At 40.5% G+C, this 25248-nt stretch overlaps 1 protein-coding gene across 3 annotated transcripts in view; it reads right to left on the bottom strand.

The window, feature by feature from the left end:
• APBB2 (amyloid beta precursor protein binding family B member 2) overlaps positions 1 to 24202 on the bottom strand; it is a gene marked incomplete at both ends in the record, with an annotated part of 98843 nt that extends 74641 nt beyond the window's left edge. For all 3 annotated transcript variants that reach the window (XM_079534268.1, XM_079534269.1, XM_079534270.1), the window contains 2 exons: positions 10097 to 10897; positions 24157 to 24202. In XM_079534268.1, the coding sequence (XP_079390394.1) occupies positions 10097 to 10897; positions 24157 to 24202 (847 nt within the window). The remainder of the gene's footprint in view (positions 1 to 10096; positions 10898 to 24156) is intronic.
• Positions 24203 to 25248: the final 1046 nt, after the last annotated feature.

The following is a 25248-nucleotide window of genomic DNA, read 5'->3' as shown; positions in this document are numbered from 1 at the left end:
AGTAAGTCATAAAATAAACCATGCTCCACAGAAAGCCTTTAGCCTATTACAGCATGAGGTATTACATTTGTTCCTCACTGCAGAATTAAAGCTGCAAGTTTCCTTTTAAAACACCAAACAATGAACAGAAAAAAAATAATAATACTCTTATAAATGCATGTTTACTTTCAGCACTGACAAATTTTTAGAGTTTCATATTGTATCACAATATTTGATACTTAAGTCCCCAACTCCTGAGTTTAAGAGAAAAATCTCAAGACAGTCCACAAAAAAAAAAAAAAAAAAAAAAAAAAAATATCACTAGAAACCGTAGAATCTCGTATGCCTACCGAAAAAAGATGAAAGAATTAAATAAGAATAGTACCTTAATGCTAAAAGATGCACAATGACCTAAATGGAGTCTTGTTTCGGAAGACACACACTTGTCAGACTACTGCTTGGTGTCAGGGTGTTTTTTTTTCAAGGGAAATGTCACAGCTCTGTTTTCATTTTGGTTCTTTGGTGTAAATGAAACAACCATTCTTATTCCCCAGTACTAACAAACAGCCTTTATAAATGCAAGATACCTATAAGCATTCTTCTGTGATTAAAAAGAGGATATAAAATAAATGTGCTGTTAATAAAAAGAGCAGCATTTGAGGGAAACAAAACAGACCCGCTTTGCAAAAGCTCAGTGTAATCCCTCACCTACAGCAAAGCTGTATGCCTGAATAGAACCAGAAATTACTATTACTAGGCTGGTTTTGGTGTGTTCTGCAGGGAGTGCAGCTTTTAAATCAGGGGTAGATTGTCATCTTTTTTAAAAACACTGGTAAATAATGATTATACCGAAGTAAATGAGATTTGGAAGAAGTGGTTGGTCAAACATAGCATCTCAATCTACTTCTGGCAGAGACTTCAGAAAGAGCCCTCCCCCTCCACCCTATTCCTGGGAAACCACTACTCTTTTTGAGTCCCAGCCCATCCATTCATTTGACATTGTTGCTGCTGAAGCTTGTCAAAGATTAAAAAGAATTGCTTCCAGGTTAGGAGCACCTCAACACCCAGAACAGGCAGCTTTCCACTGGGAAACATTAAGCATGCTGAACTGTGCTCTGCTGTTCTCTGGATCAGCTCCTTGAAACTAAAACCTTGTGAAGCTGAAGTGGACAAAAGTCACAGAGGAATAGAGAATGGGGTAAAACTTCAATGGGGCACAATGGGGCTACTCCCTATGTAATCATCTTAAGAAATTGCACTTTTCCCTATAAAGCAATCTTGGGGTTAGTTAATCTAAGGATAGAGGAACTTCCCATAAAGTTAAACACTGGGTATAGTGAATGTACAAAAATCCAGAGTACAATTATTCAGGAGAACTCCACTATGATATAGAATCAAGAGAAATACAGAAAAAATATTTTCTGTTAATGATCAAAAATTCACTTTCATAATTGCAAAGGAACGTTATTTCTTATACATAGAACAGAATTTCATGAAGCCCAGCACATCCAGTTCTGAAAAAAAGACAAAACCATCCATCCCACCATCCAAAATGCCCCAGCAAACCACAAGTTCTGCATGAATGACTAAATAAATAAAAATCAAACTTTTTATTCTATGCAAGTGGAAGCTCAGTCTTGAAATCTCTGTTCTTCTTATGTATTTTTCCTATTCTTCATGTGCCTTTGTTAAAAAAGTGTTGGTTATGTTTGAACACAGTTAACGAAGGGAAATTTGTGTAGTCAGGAGACTAAAGTTGCTTGTTAATATGCTGACAGGCTCCAGAGGGGGAAAAAGAAAAAAAAAAAAAAGGGGAGACTCATTATCTCATTATTCTAGTTTAGTTAAGCATGAAGGAAAACAAGGTAATTTAACACAAAATATTACCTTGAAAACCTGCTATGGCTACAGTGTGTGATAAATTATATTGGCTTGCCTATAGAGAAAGAATGAGAAGCATTTTAATTTTTGTTTTATTATTTTTCTAAATACAAAAGCCAACACAGATCACTATTTCTTACTATTCCTTTGGAGTGAATACAGATGAAAACAGAAAGTTGTGTATAGTAAGGTTTTGTGTAGACCAAAGATCATTCTTCTGACCAAGTTCAACTGATTGGTTTAGGACTGGCTAAAGTGGTGTCCATTAAAAATCAGCAGAAACATGTCCAAGATACTAGTCAACACTTGTTGAGAGATACCAATCAAGTACTGACTGTAAAACACCTCAGCTTTCTAACCCCCAAACCTCGCTCTGTATACCATAAGTTGCATTACCTTGAACTGCAGGGAATGCACAGAGGTGCTGCACTTTATCTAGCCAGATTCCCCTCTGACCCTGGGCTGCATTAAATAAAGAAGCCCCACGGGAACTATTTGGGACGCGTAAGAGAAAACAGAAATCCATTTCATCATGGATTTTAAACCTACGTAAAAACCTTTAAGTCCTACAGAACACAAGCCTAAAACATCACTTGTCAATTCACTACTTAAATGACAAGCAGCTGGAAACACACCTTTACAGTATTTATCTTGCAGCTTAAGCCTTGTCAGGTATCAACCGATCTTATGTTACATTTTTATTAACAAATAACTATCCATCACCTAGAGCTAAGAGACATTATAACCCAGAGCTTTGATTAAGTAGAAGAGAATGTTACTTACAGTTACCAGATGCTCCCATACAGTTCAACATGTACTTATCTGCTACCAGCATCCTTAAAGTTTGCTCTGTACACATCCCAACAGCTTCATATTCTCCTTCTGTGTAGCACCTCCAAATCGGTCTCCAGATCAAATATGGAAAATATGCTGCTATGCTTAACCAAACCCTTACTTAATTAGTCTAACAAGAAACAGTGCTTTGGGTGGGAGAAAAGAAAAGCCACCTCAGTCAATTGAAGATAGAAATAATAGAGGAAACACCACATGTTGACCATTTAAATGACTGCGTTTTCTAGTAAGCCAGGAAAACCTGAGAGAGTCTCCTCCAGAGAAACTGCAGCAGCGCATGCATTCAGGGTACTCTCCACTGAATTGATTCCAGCCTGCAAGACAGTGATGTATTTTCTGACCGACTCTGCTCAGGAGACAAGCTTTTGAAACAGTACTTTCAGCCCACAAGCACTCAGATATCAATCACATCAAGATTTAATCAGCTCAACTTTGGACCAGAACAGCCCCTCACCCTGCAAACCAACCCTGGTAATGTATTTATGGTGCTTTTTTTCCCTTAGTTGCCGGTATAAATGTGAAAAGGAAAGGTTTAGAAAAACGTATGGCAAAGATCCACTCATTGAGGACAAAATTCTTCTTAAGGCTGATAACCTCCAACTCCCTGAAGGTGCACTGCAGCAATGGTAGAAATTGATTTAGTGAAAAGCTTCTATTAGCAAGAGCACTGTTCTCATCAGAAAGTCCCTCCCCTTGCTATAATCAATAATTTAAGCAAAGCCAAGAATCATATCAGCCAAAATGACCAGGGCAACTGACTTTCTTGCCGAGTAAAGGGAAAATTAAATTAAAGTCTGAGTGGGAATATATTCTAATTTAAAAACTAATTTGGGCAATCTGAGTTGTGCATTTATTTTGAGAAGGGAAAGAGGGAAGGGCTCTTTTGTTCATTGCTGAAAACTTCTCAGGTTCACAGAAAGGCCAAAATCCACTTCTAAAACATGAAAGCAGCTATAGCCTTTGATTTAAAGCACCTTATCCTGCAATGCTCACCTATACACAAACAAGAAACAAATGAACTCCATAGATTTACAACTATTACTTCAATGTAGTGCTACTGTACCTGTTAGTGTATCGCAACCATATCTGAATAATTGAGGAAGTGTTTAATTTTTAAATTTAACCCTGTAAAATCTCGACTGAAAATCCACTAAGAAAATAGGAGGATGAATTTAGTTAAATTACAACACTGAACAACTTGGGGGAAAAAAAAAAAAAAAGTAGCTTCGTTAAGACACTTTATTGAATAGTTCTGAGACTGTGTACTACATATTGAGTAATAAATTAGTCCAGGATATGAAATGATATAAGCATAACACTAACAACATAATACACAGTGGTTAGAAACAATCCTAATAACATAATATCATATAAAAATGGATTTAAGTTCCAAATGCCCCAGAGACAGCAAGCAGACAGCAAAAATACGTGCCTGCGATGTGGGGCTGTTATCCCCCACAGCTCGAGAATTTCTCATCTCTAAAGTATCAAGGATAAATCTACCATGCAAACAGAAGGACATGCTCTGCTAGGCTTTAGAAATCCAGATCTCAGACAGTACAGGAAGCCTTCTTAATGTCATTATCTTGAGTTCTGTGGCATTCTGGTATTGGACATTTACAGCCTAATGTTGAGCTCCCAGGGGCTTCACACATATTGATATCAAGCAATTGAGTCTTAATTGCAAATGTATGTGCTTTCATAGAATTGCATGAAAAAGGCTTCATGTCCCTTAAGGCAGGGACCAAATACCAATTTTAAGAAAGGGCTGCGTTCAAACCAAGTTTTGGACCATCCTTTTTATTACCACTGTCTTTGTGTAGCCCCATTTGCCTAATTTAATAAATACCAACACTCCTGCTTCTGATTCTTGGTTTGTCCAGCTTTTCCCAGCTACTGCCGGGCTCTCATTCATCTCTCTAACTGCAGTAATTCTTCGGCCTTCTCCCCCACCCCCCAACCTTCTCTCATCAGCCTCCAGGCCACATTCTCATCTTTCAGCTTTCTACTTTTTTCCCTACCCCACAACTCCTCCTCCACCAAGAACAGAGAGAGACAGACCCACCATTGCTACTGGGGCCCAATGCTGGCATTGCTGCATCAGCTTAGAGAAGCTCAGGCTCTGATCTGCACTCAACAAGGGTTTTGGCAGTGAGGCTTCCAAAGAACTGCTTCCAAGCTGGGAGACTCACAAAATTATACCTGCCCCCTGCAGCACTCCTGAACTTGAATGTGATCAGCTGCATGATCTTCCATAAAACAGGCACAACGTAATGATGAGGGACTCCTGCTGCATGGCAGTACTATTCCTCTATCACATCTGCTGTAGCACTAGAGACAAACAAGCACCAAGCCAGATCTGGTGCATCTGGTCAGCATGCAAAACCCAAGCAGCCCACCTGTTTCTACTGCCAGCTACTCTCAAACGTTCAGCTTGCCCTAAGGAACAGCAGTCCAGAAGCTGAGAGTCCTTCCAAAGGTAACAACAGGCTTTCCTTCCCTCCCGTATAGATTTTTACACTCAGTTCTAAAGCATCAATCAGGTGGATTGAAACTTGGCTTGAGTTCTATGCACCATTAAAAAGTGCTGAGACAGAGATTTGCTGGATCAATTTTGGTCATAATTTGTGATCACTTTCACAACTTCATGAATTGAAAACTTTTTTTCCCCCCTAAGGAGGGACTGTTAGTCTGCTATTAGTTACTGGCGGATTTTCTTCTGTGCGCCTTCCTTAACACCCTCTGAAAGGGCTATTAGGATCCTGACTTTTCCCATTAGCTTCTCTGATTTCCCTTCCTTAGTTTGTTTTCCTTTTTCTTTTTGCTTGGTCATGTGTCTGCCCGAAACCCAACTCTTCCCATGGTCTCAGAGGAGACCTGGAAAAGAAACACAGCCCTAGGCACAGAAGAACTTCAGCAAGAAGATGCATTCATACCGTAAGAGGACACACAGGGTCTGGGATTACACTTCTGCATTTCTGTAACAACAGAAGCTTGAAAAGCTTCTGAAAATAGTTTATCAAGTAAAGCATGAGACATTAAGCAGCTCACCTTTTCTAAATCTCAAGTTTTCCCTATAGACACTTAAAACAGTCTTCTGCATTGTTGAAAGATACAATAAGCCCTGCTTGAAAAGCATGTTAGACTATTCCTCAACATTACAAAACAATGTAAACTACACTACAGAGACACTATGCTACTTTTAGTGCCCTGAAAATCTTGCAAACTACTCCACAGCTTTCACTCCAGTGGCGATGCAATTCCAGCAATCCCTTTCCTGTGTTGTCTCACCAACTCTAGCTCTAGCTACACAAGTAACAGTTCACGCCATAACATTAATTCAATTTATATGTCTATTTTTATTAGCTATTCAAATTCAAAAGGGTGCTCATCACCCGTTTTTATCACAGAAACTTTGGGTTTCAAGCCAGAGCACTTACTTGAGCACTGAAGCCAAGGATTCAACTACTGCATTAAGAAGGGAATCACAGAATGGCCAGGGTTGGAAGTGACCACAAGGACCATGAATCTCCAACTCCCCTGCCACATGCAGGGCCAACCTCCACATTTAATAACAGACCAGGCTGCCCAGGGCCCCATCCATACTGGCCTTGAACACCTCCTGGGACGGGGCATCCAGAACCTCTCTGGGCAGCCTGTTCCAGCACCTCACCACTCTCTCTGTAAAGAACTTCCCCCTGACATCCAACCTAAATCTTCCCTCCCTCAACTTGAAACCATTTCCCCTTGTCCTGCTGTTATCAACCATTTCAAAGAGTTGATTCCCCTCCTGTTAGTGGGTTCCCTTTAGGTACTGAAAGGCTGTAATGAGGTCACCCCGCAGCCTTCTTTACTCCAGGCTGAACAAGCCCAGCTCCCTCAGCCTGTCTTCATAGGGGAGGTGCTCCAACCCCCTGATCATCTTTGTGGCTCTCCTCTGGACCCTCTCCAACAGCTCTCTGTCTTTCTTACTGGGGGCTCCAGACGTGGACACAGTACTCCAAGGGAAGGTTGACCTCAACATCCGAGAGCAGCAAGTGGCTTCTGTGCCACCAACAGCCTGTACCCAGGAGATCACCTCTCAAGTTCAGTTTCCCCTCTACCAGTAGACCCTGGATGCTGGTCATTATTTTGAACACTGTGTAAATAACCACATGGCCCTTTAGGTATTTTTTTCCTCTTGAACTGACTTGCCTTTTCTTCCCCAAAATCCTCTCACAGGAACAGCTAAGAGGAATATAAACATGTAACTAGTTACTCCCTATATAGAATGGTACCTGTACAAATACTGATATGCAGCAATAGTCACCTTTACTATTTTGCAAGCAGTCAGCAAATGGTCAAGGTCTGTGACTATAAAACCTGTGTTCTTGATACACAGCTATCAGCAACATTCAGGATTAAAAAAAAAAACAAAAAAAACAACAAGAGAACAAGGACTACCTGCTATTAAATTTGTGGGCTATTAGGATGCACAGTGGGTATGAACCAAAACCTCTTATTCCTTAAAGTCAGATGTTTACTTGGAATCCTACAATTGTTCAAATGATAGTATATTTTGTCCCCTGTATTACAGGACTTGTGCTTATCTACACTATAATTGACTGTATTTCTATTACCATAAATCATTTTCTACACTCAGGAACACAGAAAACATGTTCTGTACTAAATAACATCCTTGTTGTCTCTATCAGATACGTTCCGCAAAGGAAAACTGAAGCTTTTAAAGGGCATTCATTTTAATTTGGTCCAAGATGCAGGTTAAAATCAGGGGCAGAACTCACCCTTGGTATAAATCTTTCTGACTAGTTCCTGATTTGCTGCAATTTTTATTGTATTAGAGGGCTGTTCTACCCACACACACTACTGTTTCAGAATAGCAGGCTCCATTTGCAAGATCCCAACTCTCCCTCCCCAAGGGCCAGTCTCACTGCTGCCATTTTTGTGCTGAGCTGAACTTGTTTATTTGTAACCAGCCATTAAACTGACATCCTGGATTTGTTGAGAGAGCAGCAGCAGGCAAGCATGTGCTCAATAGCAGTCACATTCAGCAGCAGTGCTGCCCGAAAGGAGGAGGATTGCCCTTTTGACTCCTCTCTTTGATTCATATTCTCATTTCGAGATACAAATCCATCTGCCAAGGGCCTTCCCCCTTGAGTGGGAAGGTTGAATTGGTTGTCTCATTTTTTCCTCCCCAATCAGAAGTGTCAAATCTTTCAAAAGCATCTTTCCATTAGATCACAAAGAAGTTTCCTGCCTTGGATTTTGTCTGAACAGTAATGATGTGTTCCTAGTGCACACAGAAAATAATAACTAATTCTTCAGGGTCTTTGAGTAACATACTTCCAGAAACAAAGCAAGCAAACCCTCAATCACTCAGTTATCCAAGATTTGAACAGTGAGTTGTTCACAGAGGGAGGAGGAAGATGAAGCAATTTAAAATACATAAAAGCAGACTATTGCAATTTTCAACCATGTACTGTGAGGTAAATGGTATTTCTATCACATTCCTATGTATGCTAAAGTGCTAAATACAATCTCTGGACTGAACATTAATAATTCTCCACGCATCTGCTGCATTGCACTATTTAACAGATTAACTGTCCTTGAAACTCTATATTTTTTTCCTTCCCAGAAGCCATATAAACTAAAGCTGTCTGCTTTTGCAGATTTTTCTCCTGGATGCCTTTCTCCCTTTGGCTGCTGGCATTTACTGCAGAAGCACAAGGACTGAAGACCATACATGATGCTTTCCTTCTGCCCAGGTGCAGTGGCAGCGAAGAGCCCAGTGGTGCCCGTCCTATGAAGCCCAAGCACAACTGAAAGACCCTAAAGAGCTCAGAAAATTCTCTTTTCCGAGTGCCAAAACAGCTCAGATGTCACACAATGGTAACATACAGCTTGGAAGGAAGAAATTAAACACGTTAATTAAGAGTAAAAGAGACAAAACTTGTAGTAGCTCATCCTGAGTGACCCTTATTTAATTAAGTTACTTGGAATTATGCTAATTTAATTTTCACTGAACATAAATTCTCTATCCACATTTTTCCGTTGTCAAGCCTTGGGCAAGTTGTTGCCAGAGCTAACAAACTTGGCACTGTTATCTAAAACATACTGATGTTTTCTCCAGAAAATGTTAATCAGTGACGGCATGCATATCATATATCTTGAGAAATAATACTAACACAAACAGCAATCTCAGTAAATGGAAAACACGTTCAGTTTTCACAGGAAGAGATGACTATACAAAACATTCTACAGTTGCAAAGGTTTGTCACACATCAAAACAGATCGAAAGATCCATTATTTGCCACACAGCAGTAGGGACCTTCTGCTGTGACTGAACTCTCACACTAAAACCCAAACTCACTGTTATTACAATCACATCCAAAGTACACTGTCACAAATGCTACAGACAGATAAGGAAGCTGTGAATTTGGAACACTATAGCCTCCAAACAGCACAAAACTTATATACAGTAATAATGAAATCATTTTAAATACAAACAACTTAAGATAAATTTGTTTAGCTCCACATCACCCTCAAGAATTACACTGCCTCCCCTCATTTTGATGAAGTTGTATCATTAAAGATTGGCTTGGATATTAAAAAAACGCTAAATGATGAAGCCTATTAACTAGGGTAAATGAGAGCTCTGCAGTTTTAAAAATAATAAAGACACATTGTAAATGGGCCCAGTCTTTCAAAATATGCCATGATTTCAACTTCTGAATTACTGCGTGAAACTGCTTTGCAAAAAAAAAAAAAACAAAAAAAAAAACCAAACAAAAAAAAAAAAAAAAAAAAACCAACAATGAAACGCATTAATTAAATGACCCAAATTAAGTTTCTTTCCCTTTTAAATAAAAACATATAATCAAATGACTGAGGGCTCAAAAAGATTTTAATTAGAAAACTAAAATCTCTACCAAACCTGAAAATATTTGCTCAAAAGCAACACTTCATACTCAGAAAAGCTTTTCCTTGCTATCCATAGGCAAATAGCAATAGTTGAACATCTCCAAGCAATTGTGTACATCTCAGAACACAGACTCACTGAGCACTGGGATGATTATTAATAAAATGGCAGTTGTGAAGTTTGCATATTACTGACATTTTTGAAGCAGTTTGGAGTTACAGTGAAACTTCAGGTCTCACAGCTTTTAGGATCCTATCTAAAGCATTTGATGGTGCCTTTTCCAAACCAAACTGTAAGGCACTAGGACCAAACAGGAAGGGACCTGTGTGCTGGCCAAGCAGCATCCACGTTTGGATGCAACTCACACCCCTGTAAAAACACAGCAGAACTGCCCTAGTCCTTCCTTTTGCCAGCTGGGAAGGCTCAGCCCCATGTTCCGAAAACTAAGCAGGTGCTGCTGCCTACCTGTTTCATCAGGAGAGCTCGGCGAAGCGCTGTCCTGGGACAGTGTAGTCCAGCTGGAGTCCTCATCACTTGGAGCCAGGTTCTGAATCCTATGCAGTGCGCAGTCTGTTTTGGCCCCCGTTTTGGGATGGTCCTTCTTAGTCTCAGGACTCGAGGACACTGTGGCAGTTTGGCCATCCTCTGGGCTTGATTGCTTGTTTTGCTTCCGGGGCAAGACTTCCCCATTGACAATAATGGTGGAAGCCTGGCTGTTGTTTTGTGCAGATTTATCTTCCATCGCAGCAAAGCTCTGCTCCAGCTCTCTGGTAGATGTCTCCAGGTCTGCATAGTAATTCAGGAAGCTCTTGGTCCTCCTGGGCTGTGAGGGCAATATTTCACAGCTGGAGGAGTCCTGTGGGATCGGCTCTTTGCCTTCAAACTTCTCAGAAGTCACACTGACGCCGGCCGTGGTGCTGAGGTTCTTGTTGGGATCCTGCTGGCCTTGCTCGGCAGCTTTCCTCAGCTGGTTTTCTCCGTTCTTCACCAGCTTCATATTGGCAGAGCTGCTCCCCAGGAGGGGCTGCGCTGCCGGGTCTGAGAGGCCCATGGCTGTCTGGATGTTAGTCAGCGCGTACTTCTTCCTGCATTTCGGAGGAGTGCTGTTCTTGCTCTCGGTGTGCCGGATCTCAGCGTTCAGCAGCTCGTTGTGAGAGGAGCGCAGGCTGAGGGTGTTGGGCGGCGTGGCAGGGCCGTTGCGATTCACCACGTCCGTCGTGCTGCTGCTTGCCATAAACACCGCCAGCGCGTCCACACCGGAATCGACTAGGAAAGCAACAGAGGCAGCAATGAAACAGTTGTGTTATGTAGTATTTTGGCTTCTGCTAGAATCACTGTAATCTACGTGGGTAAGAGAACAAAAAAACAGCTTAGCTTATTAAATAGAGAAAAACAGGCAGAGAAATACAAAGAGATCATCACCATGGAGCTGAGAAGACAAGCAGAAGGCTTGACCCCGTATCAGTGAGGTGTTTCTTCATGTCTGAGCTCCTTCATGCCCAGCAGGCTGGGGACAAGGAGAACAGCCCTCAGCAAATGCATCAAGGCCCAGGAGCTGTCCCCTGCTCTCATCTCATTCCAGGACTTCACCACTACCTCAGGGGTGCAAGAGGGGAACAACTTCTCTGGTGCCCATTACTAGGAAGCAGTAAATCAGAGACATTTCTCAATAGATTGTGCACAGATGTTGCTCCTTATTCAGTTTCTGTCAGTGTGATTGCCCACTCAGCCCTTGCCTCCTCACCTGAAATTTTACTTTTTTTTTTTTTCTTCTTCCCCTTTATGGGAAAGGGTAATGAAAGTTCTGAGCATTGCAGGCTCTTAGTGAGGGTGTTTATTGGGTCCCTTATGGCAGGAAGGGCTACTCATAATACAGAGATTCCTCAGTAACCCTGTAATTATTTTATATATTTGAGGGCCTGGTGGTGATGGGTTGATGGTTGGACTGAATGATCTTAAAGGTCTTCTCCAACCTTAATGATTCTCTGCTTCTACGGCAGAAGAGTGACAAGGAAGATAGAAAGATGAGGAAACAACTGGTGCCCCTTGTTTGACACAGCACTGTATTACACAAAACTGTACTTGAGTCCAGGGTGGGGTAGAGTGCTTTGGATCCCTCCATAAAATACCCTGCTCTAGTTCAATCAGCTTAAAGAAGGAAAAGAAAAAAAAGGTCCACTTCAGAGATGAAGTTGGCTCACTATTTCTACAGCTTGCAAGCTTCAAACTTAAGTATACAACGTGCATCCTAAGAGGCAGTACATGTATTTCAGTGTTAAATAGAAACCATTTTTTGCCTACTTATAGTCAAGTTTCTGATTTTGATCAGCTAAGGTACAGTTCACATATCAAAAAATATGAAGTTTCTTCAGGGAATAGATTTTTAGACTATGTTTTAGACTATGAAGAAATACTTTTCTTTTTGGTTTAAACCATCATTTGTTACTTTACTGCTTATTTGTGGCTCCCACTAATTCATACAAATACTCCATGAGCACCTCAACTTACACACACAGTAGTAGTGACTGTTTTTGACACCTGCCAACCAAGTAAGACACCAATTAATAAATCACTCCCATCTGCTGCAGCATGAAGCACCCTTTCTGTCGCTCCTAATTCTCAAGTATCACCGACTGCTTATACTGCACACAAAAATATGTCTGAGGCTTATTTAGGAATGTAAAATTATCACTGGAGCTAGCTGATGACAGATCATTCCAGCTGAGCTGTGCTGCATCCTTGTACATCTGACAAGACAGAATAGACTGCTGTATAGATTTGCGAGAGATTAAACATTCAGGTTTTAAAAGCATATCAGCATAAACACACAGAGCAAAAAGGAGCACTTCACAATGTTAACAAACGAGTACACGGTTACCCATATTGCCTGCTCTGTATTCAACTGCAAAAGCTTCAGAACTGCCCATGCACACTGCAACAACCTGTGTTTAGGTAATGGTTAAACAACGGTTAAACATCCTATTGCCAATTTCAGTCCTAGCCACAAAGGACTTCTAAAACACAGCCATCATAAAGCTGAAAGAAATTCTCTCAGTGCACATCTCAAATGCATCAGTACACGTTGCTTCCTGCATCTCACCTTAAAACAATGTAGACTAGTGCAAATAGAAAGTTCACACCTGATCCAGCGTAGTTTTATCAGAGGACATGTTTTAATCTAAAAGCATGGAGAAGCCTATGTTTGCAGACTGACTGTTTTATATTCTTGTCCTGAATCAGTTAAAATCTGACATTCTGGAAATAATATATAAGAACAAATTTTTAAGGCAGAATAATTTTGATCTGCTGCACTCACGGAATTGCACAGTACCTATTTGTGCTAGATTATGTTTTCTTTTGCATTCCAGAGGTGTTTTTTCCATCAGTAAATAAAACAGCCTCAATCTGAAACATTTATTCTCATCCTCTGCTACAAGCGATTTGTTGTATAAAATGTTTGCCACTATTTTCCACCACTGAACAAGTTACTTTAAAAATAATCTTCCTAGATAAAGTTTAAGTATCTGCCTGTCAGATTATCTTTCGTTGGCCTCCTGCAGCTAGCATTTCACATATCAAAATATACCCTAAGTATAAGCTCACTGAGACACTGAAGCAGCATGTACTATCTTCTGCTTATCTGATTGATGAAGCTCCCCTGCTGGCTTATGACAAACACTGGCACGTGGCTCAAGGACTGGAGCAAAGCCTCCAGTCTCCACCTGATGTCTTTTGTTACCAAGCAGTGTTTATAAACGGGGCACTAAATCGGGCTGCTTTCTGATCATAAGCAGAAAAATGTGCACATGAACCTTTTGCTGGACACCAGCTTGCCTCCCAAGCCTGTGCAGACCAGCAGCAGCAGGAGGTGTATGCAGAGAGGAACATCCCACCACCCCCTCCTGTCACTGCACACCAGACCAGGCTTCACAAGAGGCACAGCTGGCACCAACCTCTCTCAATGAGAAATGAAGATGGGAAGAAAGGAAACTACAACAGAGAAGAAAAGAGATGAAATACAAAGTCAGGACTTAGGTCTCAAGGGCAGAAAGTGCTACCAGACCAGGATTAAATAAAGCGTTGGAAAATATTCAAATGCAAGGGAAAGCTTAATCAAAGAAACTCTAACTTGCAGAACAGAACAGCACAAGGAAAAAGAAAGCTAGCTTGCCTCACTTTTCACAGAAGATGTCTATCTCAGCTTTATATTTAAAAGTTTCAAGGAAATGCAACTTCCTCCTGTACTTCTGCCCGTGAGACACATGGGGCAGACAACAGAAACAAGCAGCAGCACCCACCTAGGGCTTTCTGTGACATCTTGGAGTTGTGTTCGTGCAAAACCCTTTCATCCCTGCCTGAGATCTGCCCCTCCACCATCACTGACTTTGATTGGGGTTAGGAGAGGAACAGGGCTCAATCCTGGACTGTCACATCTGCTGGAGCATCTGGCACTATAAACAGATTTTACTTTGCTGCTCACTTCTGAAATGTGTTTCTGTTCCTAGGTTTACGGCGGCTGTTGGTAGTTTATTCCTGTAGAGAGTTCTTCTTTACATCTTCATCAGTAACAGAGCATCCAAAAGGTCCAATATGTGCATTACTATTTTCCCGTCAGTCAGACAACATTGGCTTTTCAGCCAAGATTTCTGGGTGTGGAAACAAACTTCTCAAAAGGAGCACTTGGGAAGGCCTGCACTGCCTTCACTCACTCCTGACCATCTCAGCCGTGCCAGCATTCAAGAGGTCAGTGCTCGACTGCAATGAGATTATGGCTCAACTCTGATGATAAGGAAGGAGCAAAACAAAGGATGGGCACACCATTTCCCTGCCAGACTAGTGGGTGCTTCCAATTGCCCCAACCTGGTTTTATTGCACTCTATTTTATAGATGTACAAATTGCACCCCAGACAATTTGAGCAACAGCTCCCATCAGAGCCTCAGTAATCAACTTTCTTTAAGCTAAAACACAAGCGAAAATGGGCAAGCAGATCAAGCATGACTGCGTCGATACATACTGCAGCAAGAGCACATTTACAGTAGTAAGTTATAAGCAAGGAAAACAGTGCATCTCAAGAAGATAAAGACTGGACTCTGGTACAGAACGAAGAACAGAAAAAATATTATCAACATTAAAGTGCTTTAAGACAGCATTTTGGTAGGTTGAGGATCTACCATAGCAATTCATTGATTGTTCTGGCTTGCTATACATAAGATATCAGTCCCAGAAATATACTTTTAATGTATGGAAGCATAACTATAAACTTTCACCAGTGTCATGTGCTTAATAGGAAGAAGTCCCAATTCATTAAGCATAACAATAATATAAATAACACTATTACTTGAATGACTTTTATTTATTTTGTTTCTCAATCACGTAATGAGACTTACAGAGCTTGAAGAAAGAGACAGAAAATGCCATTACGAACAGAAAAAAACTGATTTGCCTTTAACTGAAATAAGGCTTTTTTGTATAGCAATTATTTTTAAACAGCCAAACTGAGAGTTTATTCAAAAAGGTGCTGTCAAAAATAAATGAAAGGCTTTGCTCTTTTTCATTTGTAAATGCAGAATGAAAGCAAAAGATGGGCCTGGGAAGAAGAAGAAAAATGAGAAAGTTTTATATATTTGCAAAGCAGTATCTTTTAAAGGGGATCTGACCTGGAAGTACTTCTGACATGGCTCACGGGGGCGTCAGCAATGCATCAGGAAATAGATTATAATTTGAAATCTGAAAAGAGGGACCATGTAAGAATTAAAAACAAAGGAAAATACAAAATAATCCACATTTCAGAAGCTCCTGAAAGGCTAAGTATTCTAAACAAACTCTGGTAACATAGCAGTGATGATTTCTGGAGTTTTCAAAGCTATTTGCAAAGCATTAAAGTATGGGAGATACTAACAAGACCAGGTAATTAAAACTAACACAAACATCACTTTTCTTAATTTATGCTTTAGAATCGTCTCCAGTTTTACACAACACATTGCAAGGGAAAAAAAAGGTTAGAAAATCGGGGGTTTTCCCCAGTAATTCTTCCCTTGCTTACTCAGGAAACTACTCCAGCACTGTAAGATAAACCTAGCAGTAAGACATCAACACATGAACAACTTGCACAATAAGACCCAGCACATGAAGCTAGTGAGCACAGCCTGCAGGGCAGATCCAACAGGAGAGAATTCTAACAAGCAACTGGGTAGCAGCCTCCCGTGTGGGTCTGGCATGGCCATCTCTCTGGAGGTAAGCTATTTTTGCCTTAGGGTCTTTGGTTTGGATTCAAACAATGCATACACTGGAAGCCAGGGCATTTCTATACACCTGCAACTATTTCTATAGTTGCATCAAGGAAATCCTATCTGCAAGGATATCCGCTGAAGGCAAAACATTCAATGACAGAATGAAGCAGTGGGGCTATGGCCTCACGTCCTATGGACTTTACCTCATTAAAGCCTGATCAGGTGGAGAGAACAATTCCAACTCAGTATTAGCTAATCCTTGAGTTTCAAAGAGTAAATACCAAGTTAAAACACCAATTTAAATTAAGTATCCTACTGCAATCTTCTTGCATCTTCTGCATTTTTCCTCAAGTAGAACCAGCAAAATAGTAAAAGCTAGATATCAGCTGAAAACCTCCTTGTGAAGTCCAGACTTACACTAATGAAGCTGAAATCAGAACGGGGACTAGCAGCCTCCTTCCTGTCAAGCGTCACCATGTTCCTTTTTGCCTACACAAAAATGTCAATATCCAGGGGATACTGAATGTTTTCAGAAGGAAAAAGGAGAAAGAAAAACACTTGGATGAAGAGTTACGGTAGAGGAGAGCAACTGAAGATGCTCCTATGGGCAGGGATTCTCTTCCCGCTGCTCACTGCAGCACCACTTCTCTGCTGGGCCCAGCTGGGAATGGGAGAAGGAAGCTCAGCACAGCCAGCAAACTGAGCCCAGCCCCACAGCCTGACCCCACAGCACAGCTGGGGAACACAAGAGCAGGGCAGGAGCTGAGCTGCAAGCAGCTTGCTCATGCCCTCTCACTTGTCTGCAGGCTGCTCCATGCAGATCGCAGAGCTGCTGAGGACAGGAGGGTCTGTCAAGACCATGTACTCCATTCCCATCATTGAAGCAGGGCATCCCCTGGGCTGCCTTCCCTGCCCCACCCTGGTGGCTGTCCTCGCCCCTCCAGTCCTTGCTAATGCAGGAACCAGCTTCCTGCCTTGCTCCCACTTCCCCATGAGGCTCGCTGCCAGCCTCTGCTGCCTCAGAATCACACTTCTCCTGTTGGAACAGATCACGTTGCCAACAGCCTGGCAGTGGTATATGTTCCTGTGATGCTCTTATTAACAGAAACCCATAATGCTGATCCATCTTTAAATGCTATTTTTAAGGAAAAGACAATTTAAAGTCCTGCCATTAGTTCTGGCACTGCCTTTTGTCTTTTTTTCCCTTCCTCTTCCCATCCTTCCAGTCAAATTCCTCATGTCACAAGAATTAAGGGCAAGATGCCTTTCACTGACAGATTCTATCTAACACCTACAAAGAGAAAAAAAATAATATCAAGAAAAATGCTAGATTTATTGCTCACATCCTCATAATTTTATGAAGACCGACAGATGTAAATAATCAGCATATATCTGTGTGCCTGAAGCATAGTGCTGTGGACTCCCTGGGCAAACTCATGCTGCTCACAGTGCTCCTGAGTCGAGTGATCACTCGCAGAAACAAAGAGCAGCACTTTCATTTATATACTGCATATCCACGGCATGCAATCAGGATTAAGCCTGCATTTAGTGCTGCAAAAACAAGACACCAAGTCTTCTTCAAATTCGATTTTCTTCCTTTAATCAGATTTCCTCTCCCCCTCCACCCCCTGCAGAATAGAATAGTCTGGCAGGCACAATCAGTGCTGTCACTGCAAGGAGACGGAGTGTGCGTTATCTGTTGGCTATGGCAAGCACTGCTATCAGGACCTTCTGCCATCTGAGCTATGTGGTTACAGGCACATCTGCTAACTAAACCTGTCTTTTTTTAAATCCCGGTGTGTAAATTAAAACCCAGAGCCTTAATATTCTCTCTTTAAAGCAAACAAACAAACAATGTATTTATCACTCAATTTCTGTAATCAAGATCATACCTCAGACTTTATTAGTTACAAAGAGCTCTACTTTAAATGCATGCTTTACTCTAGAGAACAAGCTTACATGAATGAACACACATTCATTTCCTCTTACACAGAAACAAACTCAGAAATTGTAACTTAGGTTTCAGAAGCTGAGATCAATAAACCAAGATAGATTTAATCTTCTGCATTCTGACACTTCAGTACTGAGTGCCACACAAAAATAGCATTCACTGACCCTTAAGCTAAACAACATGCAGTTAAATCTGACTGGAATTACCAAAACTGAAGCATGATAACATACAAAAAAGAAAGCTACAATAAATCTGTCTCTAGGGAAACAAAGCAACCAACATGCTCTGTAGAATACACAGAGTACGCAGGTGCTTCATGAAACAGTGGAAAAGAATCGGTGGTCACGAGCTGAGCACATAAACTGACTTACAGTGATTCAGATCAAATTCAGAGCAAGGAATTTTCAGCCTCCACATCAGTGTAACTTGGATCATTTGACTACTCCTAAATCAGGAAGTAAAACTATTAAAGAGATGATTGATTCCCAAACTGGGCTGAAGAACTGGCAGCATCCAGTACCAGTGTTCCAACTGTTCTCAATGGCACAAGTCCAACACCAAGCCCTTTGGTCAGGAGGGGCAGGCAGTGAAAGTAGAGATGTGACTGAGCATAGATCACAGCATTATTAACAAAAGCAAGAAAGGGAAAAAAACCCACAAACTGACACGCTACCAGATCAGATGGATGAGCTAAGTTGTGTTGAACAAAATTAAAAAAAAAATTTAAGAATGCTCATCCTTAACCACCTCCTACACATCTTGTTTGTGGCCATGCTGTTGCAGCCTGCAAACACTCTGTAGTTCCCACAAAGCCCACAAACAGCACTGCATACACGTGAGCACCATCAGCTTCTAATCGCATGCATATGAATGCAAACACTTCAGGTTCTCTTTTTAAATTAATGCATATTGCTAATTAAATTCCTGATGGCCTGTGTTCAGGATTTCACCTGCAACAACTTCAGCTGGCCCCTGAATTACAGATAATAAGTTTATGGCTAGTTATACATTATGCTGTTATCAAGGTTAACCAGAAACATTTTTTACCCTCAAACTACCCAGACTGGCAGTAATAGCTTTGAACCAGCAATTACCACTATTCTCAAAGCTGAGATCCCAAAATACATTTGAATTTTTTTTTCTTATTACCACAAGATTGTACTTACTGTTAAGTTGATCTCTAAAAATGCAAATCAGAAAACTAAATTAATGGGCCAATTTTCAGAAGATTCTGCAACTCTATACGAAAAGAAACAAGAATAAAAATACAGATATATCAAAAGTCTAAATATGACGAATCAAAACTCCTCATTTCAATCACAGTGTTTGCAAATAACTTCAAATCACTAACAGTAAGTTGAGACAAGTGAGCAAAATTAAAGTCCAAGTCTTACTAACAGAAAAGAGCACTGATCGCCAGGTTCCATAAAATAAGATGATATGACTATCAGGAAGAAAGAATTACAGATTTATGGAATTCTGCTCCATGTATTAAAAACATTCTGTATCTCACCTAAGCAAGGCTATTGCATCATATATTTTTGCATCGTTGTTAAATACATTTGCTGAAACCATCTTCAAGTTGGGCTCATACATCCTTGCCACATTTCCCTTGCTCTTAGTAACGGAATGCATTTCAGAGCAGAGGTTTCACCAAACATGAAAACATACCCACATTTCTAGTTCATAATTTGTTCTTCCATTAAAAGCCAAGCTACAGTAAAGTTTATCATACAAAGAACAATTTCAGCCAGGCTCAACATTTGCCAATAAGGCTACGCACCGTCTTCAACAAAACCTTAATGGGACAAATAGGAAAACAGTTTATGAACCAATTGCTGCAGTTCTTCTAAAGCTGTCGGACATCTGAGAGATTGTTTAGGGGGCCATACCCTGTAGTAACTCTCCTAAATGTTATTATGGCACTAGAATATAGGAATAACTTTAATCTCAGGCTATTGAAGCAAGCAGAGTTCCTTGAGAATGTTGTTGTACTGCAATGAGAAACTTCTACCCACAGAGCTCATATATAAAACAAAACACGTGCTCATAAATAAAATCAAAGTGTACTTGCTTTATGATCCCCATAAACTAAATGGATCAATCCATAATAAAGTGGAAGGAGAACATAAAAAAGCAACGGCTCTGACTGACATTTATATTCCTCTAAAGCATGGCTAAAAGTGTGCTCAGTTTCTACAAACTTAGCTGTAAAAGCCTTCAAATGAGTGGAAAAAGAACAAGCTAGTAGCATTTCAATGGGTTTCAATGAGTCTTAAGGTATTAATGTCCTAACCAGAATACTCCTTTCTTTTGTGCTGTCACTACCCACACACTCATTGAGCCTCACAGGGTGCTTTTACAGTAAGGGAACTGAAGTTCTTGTGACGGGACAAGCACACAGCATACAACTCCATAACGTGTGGTCCTACAGAAAACCTTCAGCTTTAGAACAGTTCTGTTGTCAAAAAGAAATGGAACTGCCAGAGGTGTACTGCAGTGACTTAGTACAGTATTTAAAACCACGCTAAGAAACAAAAAAAACAGAAGTGACACTATGCATCCAGGGCACCATGTGGCTCATAAAAGAACCTCTTTCTCTCTGTAGACTCCAAGTCAAAGGAGGTCAGTGCAGCAGACCTAACTTCCTATCTGTGGGATCCAGAACATCTTCAGGTTTTGTCAGGACTTCTCAAGAGGCAAAGAAATTGTCATACAAGTCTCCAGACAGATTCTTACAAATGGTAGAAAGTCAAATGAGAGAGGCATTAACTGGGAGAGCAATGTATATGCCATTGAGTGCTTTTGTAAATTTTACACCTTTAATTGTCTGTATTTCTGTCTTTTCCACATCTCAGCGATGATTCTTTGCAGCTTTTCAACAACCTTATGAAAACTGCCCTTCCTGAGCATGAGCTCAGGTGACACTCACTCAAGTGCTTTTTAGACCAAGGCCTGGAAATACCAAGACATACACGGCAGGTCTTTGCTGACAGAGTGGTACCAGGACACCTCTACCAGGAACTGTACACTTCTACAGTCAGGCTACCTTCCTTGGGTGGTTTACTATTGTTTCAGTAGGGGTTCCACACCAAATGTGCAAAGCCACTCCAGGGAAGTTCTCACCCCAGCTTGTGTACATCACTATAGCGATGTAATTGCTGAGACTGGCTGTAAGACTGTAAGCTTGAGGTTTTATCCAGAGTTTTATTGCTATTTATGTTGTCATCACAGCATCTGTTTCCTTACTTTACTACAACAAAGCTAAAGCTTTTCAGTATTTTGATTCACTAATATTCCTTTGGAAGACTAGCAGTGGGAGATCACCTCAGTGCAAAACAGGCTGCAGCTGGGCACTCCCTGGCAAAGTTGAAGAGAAATAGAAAGAACAGGATTTTGAGTATTCCTGGAGGAAAACCAAATCCGAGGTTTATGAAATCAGTCCTGCTCTCTCTGCCCTGAAGTATTTTGAATTGTTTGTAAGAGCTGTAGCATGGGAGACAGTCAAGAAGAACCAATACCCAAACGTCTCTCCTCCACAGTCCAGGTAGTGCCATCCCACAGGGGATGCTTCCTTTCATTCTCATCCTTGATTTATGAATACTTCATTAAAAAGTTATTTCCCCCAAAAGGTTTTCTATCAGAAGTTTCTGAAATACAACCTCTTTCAACTCTACTAATTGTATTGGCTGAATGTTATCAATAAATCATTTTACATGGACACTAGTCTGAGCAGTTTTTAAATAAAATATGCCTAATAATTTGGAAAAAAATTCCACCTCTGCCCTCCATGGTGACTTGTGCAAGGCAGACATGGTGCTCTCTTCTGCAGAAGCAAAGGCTGAAGACAGAGCTGCAGAAGTGAGCAGGTCCTTGCCACTATGGGACTGTGCCTCCACCCAGCACGTTCCAGAGGTCAGCGACTACCAAAACTACCACCCAGAAATTCCTGCCTTTCCTCACTTGTCCTCTGAGAAAACAAAAAAGGAGGGCTTTTTTTTTTTTTAATTTGCATTTTCATATCACTCTAAGAAAATATAACTGCTGTGCATTTAATTATGTTTTATACTGTGCCCGTGCCTTTGAGGGCATGCAGGACAGCAAAGTGGAACTGCAACCAATTCCAACAAAATTCTTTGCTTCGATTCCAGTATCATATAAAATACTACAAGCAAATAAAGCTAAGTTATTGTGCTGGGGGCAGAATATGCAGACATCCCATTAGAAAATTCTTCCAGTTATACAGAAGACTTTAACAGAGTGCACAGAACCAAGATTTTAGCCATAGTATGAAAGTAAATTTGAAGCCACATAACACAATTCCTGTCTTTTCAGGAGAGTTACTGCAACCGATGCAGAAAAGTCGTTTTATGAGTAAATATTAGAAGAGAGAAAAATATGAACGAAGCTCAGGAAAATTCGTGAAGGGGAACTTTTTTTTTTTTTTTTTTTTTTTTTTTTTCAAAGCCAGGCTTCTCCATGCTGGAGACTTTCCAGTCTTACGTCCATAATTTTCATAAGAAAAACAAGAACAGAACAGCAAGGAGGGAGGCTCCCTGTTGAGCATGAAGTCAAGACAAGCAGTGTTAAGGACAGCCAGGGATACACCCAAGACTGTTTTCTTCATGGCCAGTAATCAGGCAACATCACTGCTCTTTAACTAGACATTTAAAAACCCAAAATTAGCAGGTACCTGTTAAATTCACTACTTTCAGTTCTACATTTTAAACATTTCGCTTCTTCTGTACCTTCAGCATCTGCATTTCAACTATATTTTCTAGCACTAGGCTTCAAATAAGCTGTTTTCTATTTAAATTGTTGTATTTCTTTGCATATAAAACCTTCTGTTACTCTTCTAAGAGTATGCAATGCTCTATATTCATTACAGTTATGAAATCATTTAACAAAACAGTCAATGTCATAAATGGCCAAGAGTGCCCTACTCCACACGGGCCTAATTCTTCCCTATTTATTTACAGAATGGTAGCAGTATGCCTATGCACATATGTATAGACAAAATAGAAAGCCATTTATTAAGGTTTAAAACTGCCCCAATTCCTTAACACTACATAATAAACATCAGAAAGCGAGAGTAATGTTCTTCCTTTAATGGAAACAACTGTGATTCCTGAAATACAATAACTGAGATGCCGCCATTACTCATTATTTATGCAAAGAAAGCAAAAGCAAAATGATACATTTTACTAGTACTTTCACCAGGATCTAACCTGCTACCATAAATCTAATTCTCCAAAGACTGGTCAGTTTCAATGCTCTTACTGCTGGATGCCCAAAGCATTTACTATGCTAGGCACCAGGAAGTTGCACAACTCGTATAGCAGCAAAACAAAAAAAAGAAAACAAGTGAGACTTAATAACTGCGACAGGTTAAGAGAAGGGAAAACCTGGATAAACAAAAGAATAAAGCTATAATGAAGTAGATATTTTTGTATCCTTGCCCTCAAACAAGGAGTTCTGACATCAGTCGTTCCTGATGCAAATTTCTGAACTTTGCCAGTTCTTCACTGCCTGCAGGTGGTAAAATAGACAACAAGAAACATATTGTAGGCTCTTCTGGCAATAATTAAATGCCATTTATTGAAGGTAGAAATAGGAAAGACCCTACTACCTGTTGCTACAAAGGACCATTTCAAAGCTGAACTTCAGCTTAGGCTGAGATGTAGATTTCATGCCTTGCAGGATACTTGGAAGGCCAGGTTTAAAAGGCCTAGAGATAACATCAAGGATTTCAAACAGATCTGCAGGTGACCACCAGAGATGTCTCAAAACTGTAACAGCCATTTATTCTCCCAGTGTTAGCGTTTACAGTATCTGAACATTAATACCCAACGTAAACATAATCCAGAAGGACATAATTCAGAGGAAATTTAGCGTGAATAAGATTGACCTCAAGTACATAAATAATCTGAACTGGAGCTGTTAGTCGAAGTTGTAAGCAGTTAAAGCAATTGTGCACAGTGATGGCTCAAGCTGTTTGCCAATCTGAAGATATCTGGTACTGAACACTTGGGTTGGGAGCAAGAAGAAACAGCAGCTAAGTTTCTGAATGCTACAATAAATGAAATTAGAGACCTTGATCACAAAACACAGCAAAATGCAACAGGCTCAGTCAAGTCAAGCTGGTTGGTTTTTTTAAAGTTCTCAAAGACACCTCTGCAATTTGAACATTAATCAGTATACTTACCATTTGGGTATACACAGAGGAGAGCTGGCATCGATTACAATATGTCAGCATCCTTTGATAAATACTTCTTCAAAATTTATGAACGTAGCCTTCAAAAGCAATCAAGTGACCAATAAATGAGAGCAATTGCATACATACACGAGTTGCTTGGCCGATAGTGAGCCCCTGGGTAGCGCCTGCCCATAATGCCGTCAGCACATCCCCGCGCTGTCAGCTGCTCCCAGCACAGATCGAAAAGCTCAGCTGGGGGAGGAGGAAAGCACAGATTTAGTACAACAGCTGTATCTTTTTCATTAAAATGCTAATGACCCTCACAAATTTCAGGCTAACTACATTCATAAATTATTCATGGCCATGCTGTCAGAGTAGATGAACTGTTGTGCTATACATACAGCATAAATTTATTATTAGCGCTTGGCCTCCATTAATAAGCTTATATAAATTTGAAGGCAGAGAAGTCTCAGGTCATACAGCAACTTAATACGGCCCACAGTGCCATCCGAACAAAACACTGCAAGACAGAATTTGCTTTTAGCTATAAACACAGCCAGACAGCAGGTGAAATTTAACAACACTGTCATTTTAATTATCATGCAGCAATCAGTAAGCAACAAGTTTATCAACATTCTGAATTTACTATGGAAGCAAAACTTATCCATGCCACACAACATCAGTTGCTTTGAATCTGTTTCTGAAAACCATTCTTGTCTTTACAGCAATGTAGTCCAACACTACTGCATCAGTTTTCCCACAGTAACAAAATCCCCAAGTGACCGAAAAATGCATGGCATGTGTTGGGGTCAGCCCAGAGTAACATAGTGCAAACCCTAAACCTCAATCAAAATGCTTCTGAGCCAATAAAATACTAAGCATAAAATTTTTTAGTCTGAAGAGAAGAAATCCCATGGCTTCTTTTTCATGCCTTATGACTTTTACATCTTTGCAGTTAAATGAATTTTACAACTATCTATCTACTACCTACTCAATGCCAAGATCTTCCTAAGAGCTGAGAGACAAAACTTCCAGCCATTCATCCTGTGCAGCCAAGGGCACACATCACAAAGCAGGCTGCCCCAACTTTCATCTCAGGCTGCCACCTTAAGCCACCAAAAATATATATTTTTTTTTACAGAGTTTGTTGCAGCTCTTATTACTGCTATATAAGAGTTCACTTTAGTCTGGCTCTTCCAACACCAGTGGGGAACAACAAAAAAAAGTGTTCTCTCTCTT

This window comes from Tetrao urogallus (assembly GCF_951394365.1).
Source record: "Tetrao urogallus genome assembly, chromosome: 4".
NCBI lineage: Eukaryota > Metazoa > Chordata > Aves > Galliformes > Phasianidae > Tetrao > Tetrao urogallus.
This window is presented reverse-complemented; position numbering and strand designations above follow the sequence as displayed.